Consider the following 18258-nt stretch of genomic DNA (forward strand, 5'->3'; position numbering starts at 1 on the left):
TATACATTTATAACAGATAAAAAAAGTAAATTTTTAAAGGAGAACGCAGAAAAATTTTCATATTAACAAATTATTAAATCAACAATACAATAATGCGATTTTTATTGAGTCAAGTGGATATCTACGAAAGTTGTAAATATCAATCGAAAATTTTTTCTAGTATTGTACAGAAAAAAATACGAAAAATCGACAGCTGATGGTAAAATTCTAGAAGTTTAAAGTTAAGAAGATAAATTTGTATGCATGTTAGTTTTACTGTAAGGAGAGAGAATAATTTAGATCGTAATTGAACCAATCGAAAAAGATTTCAATTATATTTATAATTATAGCCATTACAATACAAAGTAAAAATATAATGTGTCAAACATTATTATTAATTAAATTAAATCAAAAAAAATATTTAATCAACTTCATCGTCCTCGTCGGTATCTCGATTATCTTCATCACCGCTACTCCATTCTGCGGATTTGTCCTCATGAATGTCATCGTCTTCATCAGCTTCTGTAATAATTAAAGCAAGTTAGAATAATTATGAATGGTTGATAATTTCTTCATAAACAGTGAACATTATAACATACCTGACAAAGTTTGTAGAGAATCACTGACATAAGTAGGTAGCTGATCTCCTTCAAACCATTTAAAATGGTATTGATCATTTTCCAGTACCCAGCCATTATTTTCAGGTTTATGTGAAGTAGGTTTTCTTAAGTGAGCATTGTTCCAAATCGTACAAATATAATTAGCTCGTAAAAAATGCTGTAGTAGCTCATTTTCACAAGGTGGTTAACTGCTAGCATCAAAGTTTCTCAATTTTTTTCGATTGAAAGCCTCATTAATGTCGGAAACTTTGTATGAGTCTATAAACATCTGAACTCGAGCAGAATTGACATCAATTGCATTCCGAACATTATATACACTGCATATACATTTCTGAATACTATTGAAAATGTTCTTCTGTTCACTGCTGTCCTCTATTAACTTATTTTCGTCGAACTTTATAAAAGCTTTTTGGAATTCATCGTTTTTTTTTTTAATAGTTTGTAAGGTCTTAGTTTTCCCTTTCTAAATAATGCCGGATTGTAATCGCACCCTGTTATTGCGTGGAAACCAGGCAAGCTTCGGCAAATGGATTCTCCTAACTGGGCGTGTATCTTTGTTGGATTCACGTACCTCACATTGTTTCCAGTACCCGTCAGCATCCAAATGGTCGAATCATTTTTTAAGCGATGTAAATGAGCAAGCATTATAGCGGCAATATCAGTGTCAACAGTTCGAATTACTATATTTGCTTCAAAGTTGTAATTACAGATATGAAATATAATTTTGGTATCAGCTTCCTCATGTTCCGGGCATGACAATTCTTCATTAATACCTGATAAAACTTTCCGGGAATCATTAACAATGAAGGAATGACATTTTCTAAAGTTTATGTGAATTAAAGTGTTACCAATAAATGGTGCCATTTCATCAGTAGCCCAATGTAAAATAAAAAAGTTTACAAGTTTATCACAACTAGACCACTTATTTTATAATAAATTTTGCAAATAAATTATTAAACGCTTGCTGTACGTATAACAGTTCACACTACATAATATACAATACGGAGTATTATACAGAGTATAAGACAGCTGATGCGCAGAAAAAGATCGCCGTAGACCAATCGCGCTATTTCACTTGCACCAACGTACATATATATTCATCGCGCTCACGCCTGGAGTGGACTTCATTATGTCTGGGAAGATAGGAGAATCATCGAAACTGTCTGGGGATTGTGAAAACATTATTTTTATAGATCTCTGAATAACATATATAAAAATTAGATTTTATACTATGACGAAAGTAGATTTATAAATAATTAGAATGTTAGGGTGTCTGGGGAGGGGTTGTTACCGCCCTAAGTGTCCGCCAATGGACGAGGCAGTTTCTGATATGATTGTAAGTTGAAATGTATAAAAACTAAGCTTTATACTATTACAAATTTGAGACTCAATTTTACTCACCTTTACTACCTGTTACCTGCCAAAGCCACCGCGACCCAGGTTTAATAATCTGGGTTTGCTTATACCTGTATAGGAGACGTATATAGAAAAATTTCCAACTTTTATAATTTAACGAAGGTCTGGGCGTCGCGGGCTCTTAGTCTAAGTAGATGTTTACGTACAATGATGTTTTTACAATATTCACGATGATTTGTATGTTAAATATTTTTGGTTACAAAAATATAGTTTATTCAATGATATAACCCATTTCAATAAAAAAAAACGACAATTCAACGAATTCAAAGTTTTTTTTTAATCAAGATTTAAAAATTTTTAGAGATCCTTATCGTATGCAATTTTTTCAGTACAATAAAATACTAGTTGAAAGATTTCAAAATTCGAATTGATTTTTGGTTATTTTTCCCGCTAGGTGTATTATGCATCTTCTTTCATATAAAGCATGCAAGTGGCAAACTTCTGCTATTGAGTATATCTAAAAGCCATCTGATTTATACATTTTTTTAAATTATTTTAGCAGCCCCATTTTTTTATCAAGGACGCCATTCTTTAATCAACTTTTATAAATACCACTTCAAATGGCAGTAACTGGAGCCAACTTTTCGGGCCTATCTCCTGCTTAGGGAATACTTCAATTTAGACAAAATGCCTTACTCCATTCTATAAGCAATAAATTCTCCTCGTATTTTCAAACAGTGAAACAATTCAATATAATTTCTAATAATTACAAGTACTTACTATAGGTACGTGCATGAAAACTGAAAAGCGCTTTTTTGAATTTACCTGAACTCTTTATAAATAAATTTTGCTGCATTTCGAGTTTATAGACCTCTGGTGCGGCGCTCCTTCTCAAATTATTAATTGATCTATCAAAACCATTTCAACACTTGCCTTAATTTACTCTTGTTTACGTATTTTCACTCTTTCATGGCCTCCATCCTGTGGGTGTGGAAATTACTCTATTAAATTCCTTTGAAGTTCAACGACAACGCGACCTCCTACGTTCAACATTCACTCGTTTATGTACACAGTGTGAACCAAATTTTTACCACAAACGCAAATTTAAGATTTTATTTTCCACACTTGCTTTGTATTTCCTGTTGTACTTGGTTTCTTCCCCCAAAGTTGTATGGTTTTTTTGTAACTCTGTGGCTTTAGGTACGCAATTAAATCTTTACAGCTACAAAATAATAAATTTAATGTGTCTTATAAAAACTCTGCTGTCATTCTCAGCGCAATGAAAATATTGACCCGGTCGAACGGGATACTAGGAGCGTGTGTGAATGACTAACCTGGCACTGTGGCAGTCAGAGGTGGCTACAGTTAAGGGAACGTTAATAAGGGCAGGGAGATGCAATACCGAATACTTAATTGAATTGAATTAAAATTGGGGAATATTGCAGCAAGTAAACAAAATTAATTTATTACATATAAGTTACAAGTACATATATCTGTTTTGTGTTTTCCCTGTCTTATTGTAAGATGTAACTTTTTTTTTGTTTTTTTTTTTAGTTTTACAAACTTTCATGTGGAGAAATATGCACAACATTCTTTGCTTTTATGGTTTTATGGGAAACAAAGGGACAAGGTTGTTACAGCATAAAAACCTCTCCGTAAGTTAAATACGCTTGTTTTGTTGAAATACCACTGAATAGATAAATAGATATATGGTTAGAGGAATTGAGTGTAACAGGAAACAAAAGAACATTAAGTTCTACAATAAGTAGTCTTTTGTTTTTCTGTAATACGCCCCGAACCCTAACTGTGCCTTCAGTCTCCCTAGGGAATGGTCAAATACCTTAGTGCAGCCGTTTTCAACGCATAGAAGTTGCAGGGTTTCAATCTACTATGTTCCAAGCGTCAATCAAATAGCATCGTATAGTATATCGTAGGGCTCCTTATGCTTCCTTTTCAGTACACCTATACCTCGTAATACGCCCGCTCACTGAACAAAACGTTTATCATAAAAAAAATGCAAAAAAAAAAAGAAAAATATATAAAATACCAAGAATAACCGAATAAAATATATTTCACTTTAAAAAGTTATATACCAAAGTTGCCAAAATTGAAGAAATCTCCAAATTATTAAATTAACTCCTAAACAGAAATATAACCAAAATAAACCAAAGCGAATCTACTGGCTTTGAAATAAACTAATTTTCAGAAAAATTTACCACATGCCCAAAGTACTTGGATCTACTTGACCTGGAGTCGCTCTACTGCGTTAGTAGGTTTTCTGACGAACACCTTGATTTCTGACAAAAAAATACATTTTTGATTCGCCAGACCAAAGAATTTCATTCTGCTAATCTCTTAAAAATTAACCAATATGTTTTCCGTAATTTTTAGTTTACTGCTACTCATTCTTTTGGTTAACATTGACACTTTTTAAGGGTTTCGAGCTTTCATGCTTACTTAAGTTCTTAATTTCTGAGAGTTTTATATAACGAGGTTTGTTTTTTAGTTTTTAATCATTTTTTTCACTGCATATTTGATCGGTTTTTGGATGCATTTTCGATGATTTTTTTGCTTTCTTTGTAAGAATTTTCTGCCTTATAATTATTTTTGACAAAATGCGCAGGGCAACGCGTGCGTCAATTCTTATATGAGACACTGAAATAATTTGTGTTGCCGCATTTAGATAAAAAAAAATGTTACTTTTGTACGTTCAAAATACATAGTTTTTGCTAATACCGTTTAAATTTTTGATCCAAAATAAATCGGTGTCATTATTCCGCAAGGCGGCCGCCGTAGCTGAACGAGTTGGGTTGGTAGTTACCATTCGGGGTACCGAGGTTCGAATCTCCGTGCATTAAACAGCAAAATGAAAGTAAATGTTTTTTCTAATACCAGTCGCCCCTCAGCAGGCAGTGGGAAACCTCTGAGTGTATTTCTGCCATGAAAAAGCTCCTCATAAAAATATTTGCCGTTCTTAGTCGGCTTGAAACTGTAGGTCCCTCCAATTGTGGAGCAACATTAAGACGCACGCCACAAATAGAAGGAGGAGCTCGGCCAAACACCTAACAGAAGTGTACGCTCCAATTATTTATTTTTATTATTTCGCACTACCGAAAAGCTATATTTGTAAATATTTAATATTTTTGTAATGAGATTTTTTTTCATTAATGGGCTCCGTTAATTAGCTGAAATTTTCTAATTTTAGCTGTGCTCGCATAAAATTGGTATATTTGGCATTACCGCTCCTAGTGTTTTCAGATAACTGTATATGACGTCTACGACTGTCAGCAACTCAGTGCATCTTCTCTTTTGCCTTTAATGCGCACCCGCCTTTTCCGACAGCTGTACGAGGGTTGCCTTTTATATTTTGCGCCTTTGCAACACTACGTTTTATAAGCTGTAATTTTTATCAAAAAGTTTGGTATTTTCTAGCATAAACTTACATATAATGTTTTAAATTATGAGCTTTATTTGGTATTTTTTCATTGAGTTGAAAAATTCGCCTCGCTCAAAAGATGGAATTAATTCGTGAACATTTTCGTGCGATGACTTACAATATTACACTCAATTCATTTGTTTGCCAGAAGTTTTCGGAAAATGAAGGAAACCCAACCGCCGAAATCCTTCTCTAAGACAAAGCGAGCTCTCATATATTGGCTCACGCAAGAGAGTTTTTGAGCACTCAAAAGATTGAATTAATGGATGATCCGTCTTACAGTCCTAATTTGGCACTTAATGATTTTCTTTTGTTACTGAAAATTAGAAATAAATTACCAGGCCAACATTTTTCAACGCCTGGAAAATATTTTATAAAGCTCGTTTGGGAGGCATCCACTTCTGAGTTGTAAAGCGAATGCAGAATAATATTTTGAAAAGCAATTAATTCGTTCGCATATTTATTTTACTGTGTTTTCATTACTGGGCATAAAATATAAAAGGCAACCCTCGAATATTTCTTTGTCGGTGGACAGCTATCACTGCGCTCGATTTTTTCCTCTTTTTCACTGCATTTAGTCAATTTACTAAGAGTCTCCTTTCTTTGTCTTCTTCTAGTTGTCTTGTCTTCCGCAGCTCTATTTTTGTTTTGCATTACTTCTCTTTGGATATGTGGGCGCAGTTGGCGACCTGCTGACGGCATGCGCTTTTCTACGCTCGGGCGCGCTTTTCCTCACCGTCCCATTGCTGACACTGAGCTGCTCGACTAGCTGTTGTTGTTGTTGTAGCAGTAGACTAGCTGTCAATGCGCCCGCCTCTTGTCCAACGTGTTTTACTGGTTTCGTCTTCACATTTCTTTGTTGTCTGAGGTACGAACGGGTGAGTGTGCATGTGTGGTGTTTACATATGTTTTGAAAAAAAAAAAAACAAGAAAAACAAATCAGGAGTGGTTGTGATAATTGGCCACCGATGCGCTTAATGCTTGAGAAATAGAGGACTCAAAGTAAATGATAAAAAAAACACTAAATCGAAATGACAAGTTCACTGCTGGCCATGAGAGAAATCGTGAGTGCTCTACAACTATACAAAAAAATAACAAAAAAACAACAATTAGAACAACAGTAATAATTATTTGACGCCAGCGGCATAAGTATGCATTTGGAATTTCCGAGGGCGTAGACTTATATTCTCTGTTTTTTTCTCGCCTTGAAATTGCGTTATCCTCCACATTTACGCTACACTTTTTACCCCTGCCGTGCCTCTTCACTTTTTCGCGCTTTGCACAGCTGCATAATTGTCCGTATTGTTTTTCTTGGCAATTTTGTTTGTTTTTATATGGCAGTTGTTTGCTTTTGTAATGGCCTTTGCAGTAGCAATAATTCAATTTAGCTGATAAACACACACAAACACAACCACTCACTCACTGACTTGGTCACATGCGGTGACAGCGATGGATGCTTTATGTGATTTTCTTGTGATAATATTTTACATGTGGGCGCATACTTTGTTTGAAAAAAATTAATTTTATTAGCTGCCTCTTAGTAATGACATGAGATTCGGTTCCACTTGGTGCAGTGTATACTTTTAGGCGAGATTTGCCTGTGTCTTATCGTTGACTGATTGGAAGTTATTATAAATCTGCTTGTTTGACAGCATAACCTTAACTAAGACAAACTTTTTTTAACAAATCTCTATTAAAATAGGTGATTTCAATGACAATAGTAATTTTTAATTTAAGAAAATGCAAAATATCGATAAGGGGGAAGAATTAGTCAACGATAATTTTGAGCCATTTCAAACTTTCAATTTATTATACTAAAATTTAATGAACAATAAAATTGTGTACCCAATTTTTATTTCTATTTAATTAAAAAATTATAGAAACGTACTTTCTAATAGCCCTAGGTGGATGCCATTTGTGGAAAAACATCAAGCCACATACCACAATTAGGAGGAGCTCGGCTCAATACTCCAATAAAGGGTGTAAGAGCCAATCATATATAATCTGACTAAAAAGTTTGAAATATTGATGAAAGTTTACAAAGTTTAAAACTGTGATTTATATTAATGATAAAAATAAAGTAGTCAAAACTGGTGAAAATTGTGTATCACGTTTTGTAATATGTTGGCCATGGGGCAGTACTTCGTAATCCATTTGCTCAGTGAACTCTTCTGTAATTCTTAACGGGATTATGAAATATTTTATGGATACAAAAATGGTAGTATTGGTGATTATCAATGTACCTTACCCTTTATACCTTGTCAGATAGTTTATTTGTTCCTTTCTTCTTCATTAAACACTATAAATGCATGCAAAACCTCCATAAATAAACGTAAATGTATACAAGCAGAAAAATGCGCGAGAAAATATTACTAGAGAGCATTTGATGGATTGAATAATTTTCGATGGTACGTGGCATTTGGCCATTTCTTTATAATATCGAATTTATATGGTCGACAGATTTGTGGTCATGCACAATGAATTGTTTAGGAGATGCAGATATGATAAAAGCTCTCAGTGCATTTTACATATCAAGTACAAATGGCTGGCATGGGAACAGCTCGCTTTTGATTTCTACGATACCCACGTTAGAAGAGTCGACTGGATCAGCAAGGCTCGAAGATAATTAAGAATAGAATTAGGAAATATATGAATGACCGTGGTGCCATCATTGGTCTTTTTCTTCGACTGTATTTAGACTCTGCTAGACTTACAAGAAAATTCACCAACGATTCAGATCGTCCCTCGGTTGAGCTATTCTTGCGATATAGCTGTTAATACCATGTTGATTTATAGTTAAACCGACCTTGGAGCTCACAAAATAAAAATACGAGAACTAAATATTTGAATAAGAATTTCGCCCTCTTAAGGATAACTATTTCCGGGTAATAACTTTTCCGATGAAAGAATTGCCTAAATGTGCTTTAGCAGGCCATAATGAGAGGAAGTGTTGTACCAGAAGGGTTTTTAGCTTTCACCAATATGCATAAACCCACAAGCAAAATCAGCTAAAGCTGTTTGAATAATATTTACACAACGGCACATTACAATCTTCGAAAATGGTGTTCTGTGAAGTTTCGTCGGCAAGATGTAATGCTGAAGCAATTATCTTTCTTTTCTTCGAACGAGGGAAAAGCTTTCACTCGGTGTATAAGCTTTCAGCCACGTTGAGGTTTATCATGCGGTATAATTTTAGAACACGCTAGGGTTATTTTAAGTTTTCTGGGTATTGAACACGGTGCTGGTTTATATGAATGGGTCACCCGAAGACCCGCCTATTAAATGTCTTCGAACTCTATTTCTTGTTGTTGTAGCAGCATAAACATTCCCCATACATATACGGGGAATGCTGCTGAAGTAAAAGTCCTTAGCCGGATATAAATCCGGGTCGTTCAGGTTACGTGGAACCGACTGTCGTGGGAACTCTATTTCTCTTACATTTTGCTGACATCAGCTTATGCTGCATATTTGTTTGAGTCATTGTGTGCGTATACTTATGATGAGTGACTTGTATTCTATGATTACATAATTACTTATTAGTTTCAACCATTATTTCTACATATTTCTATTTCTAGTTGTGTTTTAAAATTTTGCGATTTCACTAGCTAAGCATACTTTGTGGCGCACAACGCCTTTTTTAGTGTTAAACGAAAATGCCCAATGAGACACGTGTGGTTTCATAGACTTAAGTCTATATATACGCTTGTGTATATGCAAATTTAGTGACTACTAACTCTTTTAGCTTTATCTACACTGTTGCTCTCGCGTGATTCACCATTTTCCGCTGTTAAATGGTTTCAAGTTGGTTTTCGTAGTTGATTTACTCACCCTTTCCCCACTAGAATGTTAATGTTGATCGTCGTTTTAGTTGCCTCATTTTCCGCTGCGTCGGCCGCGATGGCGGCATGACTTGCAACCACTTTCTTTAGCAGACCATGACGGTAGGGTATTACAGATGACGCCGTCAACATCACCTCCACCACTACACCACTACAGTTTTTACTCGCTCGTGCCACCTTTGTCGTGACGCTATAATTGTTTGTTGTTCAATTTATTCCCTTTTGTTTCTATTTTCTGGTTTCTTACTGCTTCTGCCTGCTAACTCACTCATTCAGTGCAAGTATATCATTCTCAGGTTTATTTCAGTCAGGTTGCATTTCCTCATTTGCTTGGTTGCCACTACTTCTTTCGTCGTATTTATATTCATGGAATTCATTTTGTTCGTATTGTCATTTTTCGCTTGGCTGGCTAGGCGCTTTTTGTGCGCCAAATGTGCCAACCTAACGAGTCAATGAGGTAGTCAGTCAGTCAGTTAACCTACCATTCATCCATCCAGGCAACACAGCCAACCCAGCCAACTGCTTGGTAAATAAATATCGTTGGTAGTCAAGTAGCCTATGTTGTTACGCACTTCTGTAGCTAAAAAAATATAATAAAAATATATTTTCATTGCTTCCTTATAATAAACAAACCCATATCATAAAGGTAAACAATTTTAGTTTTTTGTTACCTCTTTTGTGCCAATTGCTGTGGAATTAGTTTACATTTGCCGTTGTTGCGCCTCCATTTGGGCGTTTTAATGGCGTTGCTGGCATTACAATTTTCGATGGTTTTTTTATTTCATTCGCAAATTTGTTTGTACTGTTTCCAATGTTTTTGGCCGTTCGCGTGCCGGAAATTGTGTACAAATTTAGTAGGTCTCAAAAGCTCAGCGCAGTTCTGCCGTTTACGGACCATATTCCTAGGCATGAATACTTGCCTGTGAATTCGTACTGATGTAAGGAAGGCGCGTTGGTTTTTATTGCACGTGTCGTTGAGGGAGTGGCAACAACTTATCTACAAGCTACTATCGGCTTACCCGTATTTATTTGTATTGTGTGGGAAAGTTTTGAAATTTTGTGTCCCTTAATTTTAGTGAGTTTATTGGCTTCTATTGGTGTTATTTTTATTACATATATAGATAAAAATAATAGTGTGACGCATAGAAATCTAGATGTACATATCTATACGCTGGCGAGCCAGTTATGCCTTTTCCAAATATTTGCAATGATTGTTTAGTTAACATTTTTTTCTTAAATATTGTTTATGATTTAAAGAAAACTTAGAAAAATGTAACAAATTTTGATCTAAATTTAATATTTTTTTATCTAAATTTTTAGGCATGCAGTAACATGGCTCGTAACATCTTAGTAAAATAAGCGCAAGTTTTAGTCGTTAATTTTCAATAATTAAATTTTTCTGACGTCTAATTGCACTTCTTCCATATAAAATTGAACTTCTTCTATAAGAAAATGCGCAAGATCGTTTGCGAAAAATGAAAGAAAAATGAATGCCGATTTTTATAAATTTCACTTGTTATATGAAAAAACCAAAGTTATTAAAAGTCAACACGAATATTCAGCCGCTTCATGCTTGCACTTATTTTACTAAAGTTTCATGCGCGAAGTTACTGCATAGCCCAAAAATTTTCTAAAAATTCAGATTAAAAACTTTAAAATTTAGCTGAACATGTTTTGAGGTTTTCTAAGTTTTGTATAAAGATGGAAAGTTTGATTTATATGGTTTTGCTTAAAGCATGAACAATATTTTATTTTAATTTAAAAAAATTGTTACTTGAAAAACATTGTAAATATTAAAAAAAAAAACGCCATGTACTTTGTTATGCTCGCCAGTGTAGATAGATAAAATAGTGGACACTGCCAAAGGCTATTAAGCATTCGCCAAGCGTCAAGCACATTTATAGGTTAGGTTCTTCAGTTGATAGCGTCTGTTGAGTTTGCGTTGTCTTTTACAAAACGCAAAAAAAAATCGAGAGAAGAGGAAAACTGCGACCTAGAAGATCTTCTAAAGCCCAGCACCTGAAAACCTTCAGACTCTCCTCAAAATTGTCCTTACAATCAGGGTTGTCTACTTAGGAAAAATAAAGCTACTCAATTTTCAAGTATCATTGTGTACTTAACTGCGTTTACCTTTTCAACTACCAGACAAATTTAACTAAATCTAACTTTTGCTCTAGTCTCCCAAGTACTAGTTTTTCTTTACGTCGGACCAAATTGTTGATCTTCTCTATTTCGTCAATTCTCTTTAAATTCCGCGTGCTTAGCTTTCGTTACACTTTTAAAGCAAATTTTTCATGAAAAATAAATCAGAATTCCAGGTGCCATTTTTTTCTGCTGATGGTGTTGGGTATTTTCTTTCATATAAAATAATATGAAGTAGGCGTTAAATGGAGAAAATGCACAAGACCGCGACCAAAAAAAAAAATTCTCAAAAATCAGTATGATTTTTGATCTACTTGAGACGTACAGTTTCAATGATCTATAAACCTGCATACCCGAAAATTTTCTAAAAAATCATAGTAAAAAGTTTAAAGTTTTAATTAAAATTTGCCGATTTTTTTTAAATTTTATACAAAGTTCGAAGGTTTCTCTATATGGTTAAAAAATGAACTATATTGTTATAAAAAAATAATTGAAATTTATATTAAAAATAAGTAAAGAATTAGTCCCTTATGGGGTGTACATTTTCTTTTGACGCTCACAGTATACTTGTATACCTGTATCATCTTTTTTTATAATAACGATATTAATAGCTCTATTTCGATAAAATAGTGCATAATTTATAAATACATATATTATTTAAGAACTTAATGGGTAAAGGTTCAATTCTTTCACCTTTCATTTTTTGTACTTGACTTGAGGTTTGCGAAAATTTTGACATCATTTGGTATTTCGTATAAAATTTTTTGCTGTTTAAGTTCTCTAAGCAAGTTTTCTATGCATATATCCCTAAATGCTATAATCAAATATTTTTAAGTGTGGAGAAGACGGATACCTTTCTTTTGCTGATATGAAACTTGGAAAATTTTACACCAATTTTGCTTAATTATGGCTTTGTGGGCAAATGGTCTATTTCCAAGCATATCCATTGCGTGCAGTCTCAAATTCTCTATTACAACCTTATTTAGATAATATTCCGCCTTTATTTTGACGCTTTTATTAATAAAAAGTAGTGGAAGCTTGCTACATTTGCAAATTGCGCCCCATACCATCACTGAAGACAAATTTTGGAGCACTTTTCTTGGCTTTAGAAATGTCAGACATTGTAGCTGCAAACAAACGATTTATGGTGTGGCTGTAATATAAAAAAAAAAATCTGGTTTTACGTGCCTCTTTAGTAGCATTGTGCATATTTTATTTTGTCTGTAACTGTAAGTCCATGAATTATTTTTTCTGATAAATCTTAAGCTTAAGGTCTTCCCTAATTATTAAATGCGCTGTTTGGTTGCTAGTTTTAAAACTTTTAGCGAGTTTTCTTACCGAAAAGGAACAATTTTTACGAGTCCGTTCACGCACAGCTTTAATCCTTTTCTTAATTCTGACGGATCACTTTCCTCCGGTATTTTTTCCACACTCCCGGTTTCGACAAAACGTGCAACGGTCCGCCGAACAATTCTTCTGCTCACATTATGTCTTTTCATGGGCTTCTCAATTGCCTTGCAAATGCGATTCAATCCGAAAGCTCCTAAAGACCTTTAGCTGTTTGTAAGCGTTGATTGATGTAAGGACAGACTGCGATTGGTTCTACTGAAAAACTATAGAATCACTCATTCATAGCTAAATATTAAAAGGAATTAACATTGCCAGCTTCTATAGACCGACATGAGCCGCTGAATGCTTATTTATAGAATCAATGTATGTTGTTTTCTTAATATTTTTATCATCACATACAATAAATCCACTGCAAAACCACTACGAAGCTTTAATTTGTAACTGTACCATGTAAACGCCTCTATACTCGTACGATAAGGAATATCAGTTTGAGGAAAAGCATGAATTGAGCTTATCACCCAAACCCCCACTGTATGCTTACACACATATGTATACACATACAAATATATGCTTTGTTCTATACATGTTTGGTACATACATAAATGCATGCATACATATGTATATGCAAATAAAATCATGAACATTGTACTTTTTCGGCTTTGTAAAATTGTTAAATATTCTTTATTTCTGCTTCCGTCGAGGGCGGTGCGTATGTGTTGTTGTGCTGCCATTGAAGTCAGCGTCAGCGTCTTATCGCATTTTCATGACTGACGTTGCTTGAGTGGCTGGTGGTTGGCCGTTAAATATTCGCACTTGTCCAGTTCAGCTGTAATGAACTTTTCAAGTAAAGCGCTTAAAAATAAAAAAAAATTAAATGCAAATAAGCCGCATAAATATCAGCAATGAAGTAAATACAAAGGTTTAGTGACGCTAAACAAAAAGAAATACAAATTCGAAAAAGAATCTCGTAAATATTTCATTTTTCAAACAATTGAAATTCATATTGTAATGTAAGCTATAGATGATGGCATGCGAATATTTTTGCTGTGTGACTTGGTCTAATCGTTGATTTTTGTTTAATTATTTCAGCAAATTTCTTGGGGCGCAGTGACTTGTCTCACTAATTGACTGCATCAAATGCAAAGGATCTACTCGCTGAAAATCTCCAATTCCTTAAAGCGCAACGAATAAGTCATCCTTCGAGGTGTGTGCGTGTATTTATAACGACACATTGTTTTTGCAATTACTTTAGCATCACCTCTGTGGCTGACGTCTCTCTGTATTTGCTGTAGTCCACATGCATTTTCCACATTGTTTCCACATGCCATGATGCGTTACTCGGAAATCTCCAGAGAATTATCGTCGGATAGTTTACGTTACGTTGAGGTAAGCAGTGTTTTTGTTAAGATGTATTGTACTTATCATATATTTGTTTTTGTAATAATTTATTGACTTTGTCATTGCAGTTGGGTGACGAGTATCTTTACAGGAATTTGCGCGAGGATTCACCACGTAGTGATACTCAATCGAACGGTAGCAACGGATATATGGCGCCACCAACATTCATTTCCAATAACCAACACCATCATCGCACGCAACAAGAACAATCTACTTCGCAGCAGCAACAACGTGACAACTACACTAATTCGATGAGCAATTGCGGCCAACAACACACAGCCGGTTTACGCAATTCGAAACGGTATTCGTGTGGGCGTGATAGCAGTCATGATGGCGCTGCCACCATCTCCTATATGCGACCACGCAAGGATAGCACACGTTCGACACAGAGTTGTCAATTCGATGCGGAACAGTTGACGCAGGCAATCGCTAGCAAGACAATGCATGTGAAAAGTAGTCGTCGCAAAAATTCCATTGGCTGCCTGAATTCGTTATCCTCATCGCCGGGTTCACCCGGTTGCTATTACTGTGTTGGGTAAGCAGTGCCATTGATAGTTGTTTAATATAAAATCCAGCATCGTAAAACTTTTCTTTAACATTAATTCTTCATTCTATTCTCCAGCACCGCTCCACCGCCCGGAAAGAGCCAGAGTTTGCCTGCACGTTCCTCTATGAATAATTTAGATGCTGTCATTTTGAATGCTCTACGTGTGCCCGCTGATGAACTGGCCAATCAAATCACTCTGTTAGATTTTCCTATCTTCGCTGCCATACAACCGGATGAGTTAACCAGTTGCGCTTGGACGAAGAAGGATAAACATGTTGTTACACCGAATATTGTTGCATTTACGAAACGTTTCAATCACACCAGCTTTTGGACTGTACAGGAGATATTGAGTGGCGAACAGCCAAAGCAGCGTGCGGAAATACTGACACATTTCATTAAGGTGAGGGATATTTGATGTACTTTATATTGTGGCATATAGCGGCATAGCAAAAGGCAGGATAATGTCGAAAACAGAAGAGAGTCCGCCTCTTTGTAGGAGATTTACTATTAAATTTCATTTCTGAGTTGCATAAAAACTGAAATTTTGCAACTAGGTTTTACATCAAATAAAATTTTATTTTAGGATAAAAAGGATATTACTTTCCATCCGGCGTACTTATAGGTTCTAACAAAATAATTAAAAATTAGTTCATCATTCGTTCGAATTCGTTCATGGAGAAGTTACTAGAGCAGCTGATTTACGTTTTTTTATTTACCATAGCATATAGAATGTCAAATTGTAATATTCTATTTATCTATAAAATTACTTCTTGCTTTTGTACTAATACTTGAAATTTGTTTGCTTGTATGGTTAATTCGATTAATTTTCTCTTTATTCATAAAAGTTTTCCAATGAAATCAAGATTAACTCTTTATGTGTATGGATTTGTTACTAAATTTATTAGATACCATTGTCTTTTTATTTTCTATTAAGTGACTTCTATTAAGTGAGATTACCAATTATTAAAGCGTCGTTCAAAAGTGACGCCTATATGTCGGTAGGAATAATTTATAGACGATACTTGTTTTATTTCACCTTCAACATTTGTCAAGTAGACAGATGTACAATTTTACGCGATAAAATGATTGAAAGTTATGAAAATGGTCGATCTTTAAGAACAACATATCGCACAATTCGTGATTTTGTTGGTGGAAATAATCATTCGAATGGCACGAAAATTCAAAGGTTGGTAAAAAATTGTTAAGAAATTGGTTCTGTCGAGGACTGGTACACCAAAAACTGGATGTTTTGTTGAGAATTTTGCTGTTGTAGCGCAAAGTGTTGCCGAATAAGCTTCAACATAGATATATCGACTGTTTGGAGGATTTTAGCTGTAGACGTGCTCAGGTCGGAGATTCAAATGATGCAATTTTTCACATATAATTGTTAAGAACCATAGTTTGAAGAAAAATGGTCAAACCTGAAAGAATCTAAACTTGTGCATGTATTATTTTAAAACAACATCTAGACGCGTCTTTTGAAATACCCGTTTTATGTGTATGTATGTAATTTACAAACAGAAGGCGTATTTTTCTTAAAATTTTTGCTTAGCTTCATGAAAAAAATAAAAAGTTCGAAAGTGAAACTTTTCACGTATTTTGTATCAAAGTGCACCCTAGTGGCCGTTTTTGGTGTTTGTTGTTGTTGTAAAAGCATACATATCTTCCATAAAAGTTTGGGAAATGCTGCTGTGACAGTCCTTGGCCGGATATAAATCCGAATTGTTCCGGTAATGTAGAATCTACTGTCGTGGGAACGGGCTATTTTCGGTAGAAATAAATTATATTCATATATTCAGCTTCCTCGTACCCGAAAACGCCTAGAAACCCCTTTTGATAGTTAACCAATTTGCATTTAAACAGATTTTATTTTTTTAATGCTCCTCCGCGACCAGCAAAATCAAATTGAAAAAAAAAAACGATTAAAATCGCCTACTTGGAAAAACTGCAAAATATTTTCTTTTTTTTTTTAACTAGTTTTATAATAAGTAAATGTCCTAAATTACATTTCTATATAGAGCCCTGGCTGTCAGAAAAATTTGGTTGCATCAATTCCCTAGCCGGCTGCCGAACGGTTTTATTATACGCAGTTTTCTTTCACCATTTTCCACAACACAACAGATGAACCCAACTATGGTACAACACTACCTTCTCAGTAATATTTAAAGAAATTTAGCAATAAATAATCTTCAAATTTTAAAGCTTTATCGTCACCAATTCGAAGCTAACTAAATAAATCCCTAGGCTTAAGCATACTTTTATATTGTCTTAAACTTACTCTTTATAAAACCGTCTCAAAATGTTTAATCGATCAGAAAAGCGTAAAGTTATAAGTTTTTTATTGCATCAAGTACCGAATAAGCGGTTTTTTGTTTTAGCAATGAATAAAAATTTTGGTGGTATATGGAAAATTTGGAAAATGGGTTTATGTTGTAGCCACCCAGCTTAAAATTACATGATTTTTTTTTATTTTGTGGCGCTGTGTTATGATAATAAAATTGACTGGTGTAATGGTCAATCAATAGCTAAAAAATGCTTTTACTTTTTTAATATGAATTTATTTTATAAGATGTATAGATTAATACTTTAAAATATTTATTTTCCATATTTTGCATCTACCAATTTTTATCACTTTAGGTGTCCAAGAAGCTGCACGAACTGAACAATCTGCATTCGCTGTTCGCCATCATATCCGCCATGCAAAGTGCTAGCATTTTCCGTTTGAAAAAGACTTGGGCTTGCCTCTCCAAAAAGGATAGACAAGCATTTGAGCGACTAAGCGATATATTTAGCGATCAAAATAATTGGGAGAATTTACGTGCCTATTTGGAGAGCTTACGCCTACCATGCATACCCTATTTGGGTTTATTTTTAACTGATCTTATTTACATTGATTTGGCGCATCCGCACAAGGGTGGTCTGGAGCCAGAACAGCGGCGCAATAAAATGAATAATATATTGCGCGTCATTGCCAATTATCAACAATCGGACTATACGCATATACAGCCAATTGAGGCAACACAAAAGTACTTGACTTCCATACGATACATTGAAGAGTTGCAGAATATCTTCGAAGAGGATCAATACAAGTGCGTGGAACAGTAAATTTAAATTTTGTCAATATTTCTATAAAACTTTTTTCCCACTCACTCTTTATAGAAAGTCCTTAAAATTAGAGCCTGCATCACCGTCCGGTCCTAGTTCCTCCTCTTGCAGTTCAAAGGAGTCCTTCAATGTTGATGCAGTTACACCAGCGCTTGCTTGCCTGAATCTCTCACCTGCCAAAACGATCGGTTCTATGCGTATAACTAATAGCAGTGGCAATAAATTCATACCCGGCCATCGTAAATGTCGCAGTCTGGGCACAAAGTAAGTTTTGATTCGTTTTGTGAGTTTGTGTTATTGAAGCGTCCTACTTTCACAGTAATTGGCTATTTAAACTTGCTATACTAACATTTACGAAAAATAATACGTAAAGTAATTTGTATTTCCAACACTTGTAATTTAAAAATTTGTGTTTTTTGTATTTCTTTAAATGCCTTCTCACTAACATCTGTCACCCGCTACGCAAACTACACCCATCATTGTCTT

The 18258-nt window shown here is 34.7% G+C and overlaps 1 protein-coding gene across 2 annotated transcripts in view; it reads left to right on the forward strand.

Annotated features, from left to right (window-relative positions):
* The window catches only part of LOC129243831 (ras-specific guanine nucleotide-releasing factor RalGPS1), a 50625-nt gene that overhangs the window by 24577 nt on the left and 7790 nt on the right, over positions 1-18258 (forward strand). For both annotated transcript variants that reach the window (XM_054881172.1, XM_054881171.1), the window contains exons 2-6: positions 13812-14108; positions 14189-14655; positions 14743-15067; positions 17305-17756; positions 17827-18036. In XM_054881172.1, the coding sequence (XP_054737147.1) occupies positions 14049-14108; positions 14189-14655; positions 14743-15067; positions 17305-17756; positions 17827-18036 (1514 nt within the window). In that variant the 5' untranslated portion in view covers positions 13812-14048. The remainder of the gene's footprint in view (positions 1-13811; positions 14109-14188; positions 14656-14742; positions 15068-17304; positions 17757-17826; positions 18037-18258) is intronic.

The sequence above is a fragment of the Anastrepha obliqua genome, chromosome 4 (assembly GCF_027943255.1).
Source record: "Anastrepha obliqua isolate idAnaObli1 chromosome 4, idAnaObli1_1.0, whole genome shotgun sequence".
Classification (NCBI taxonomy): domain Eukaryota; kingdom Metazoa; phylum Arthropoda; class Insecta; order Diptera; family Tephritidae; genus Anastrepha; species Anastrepha obliqua.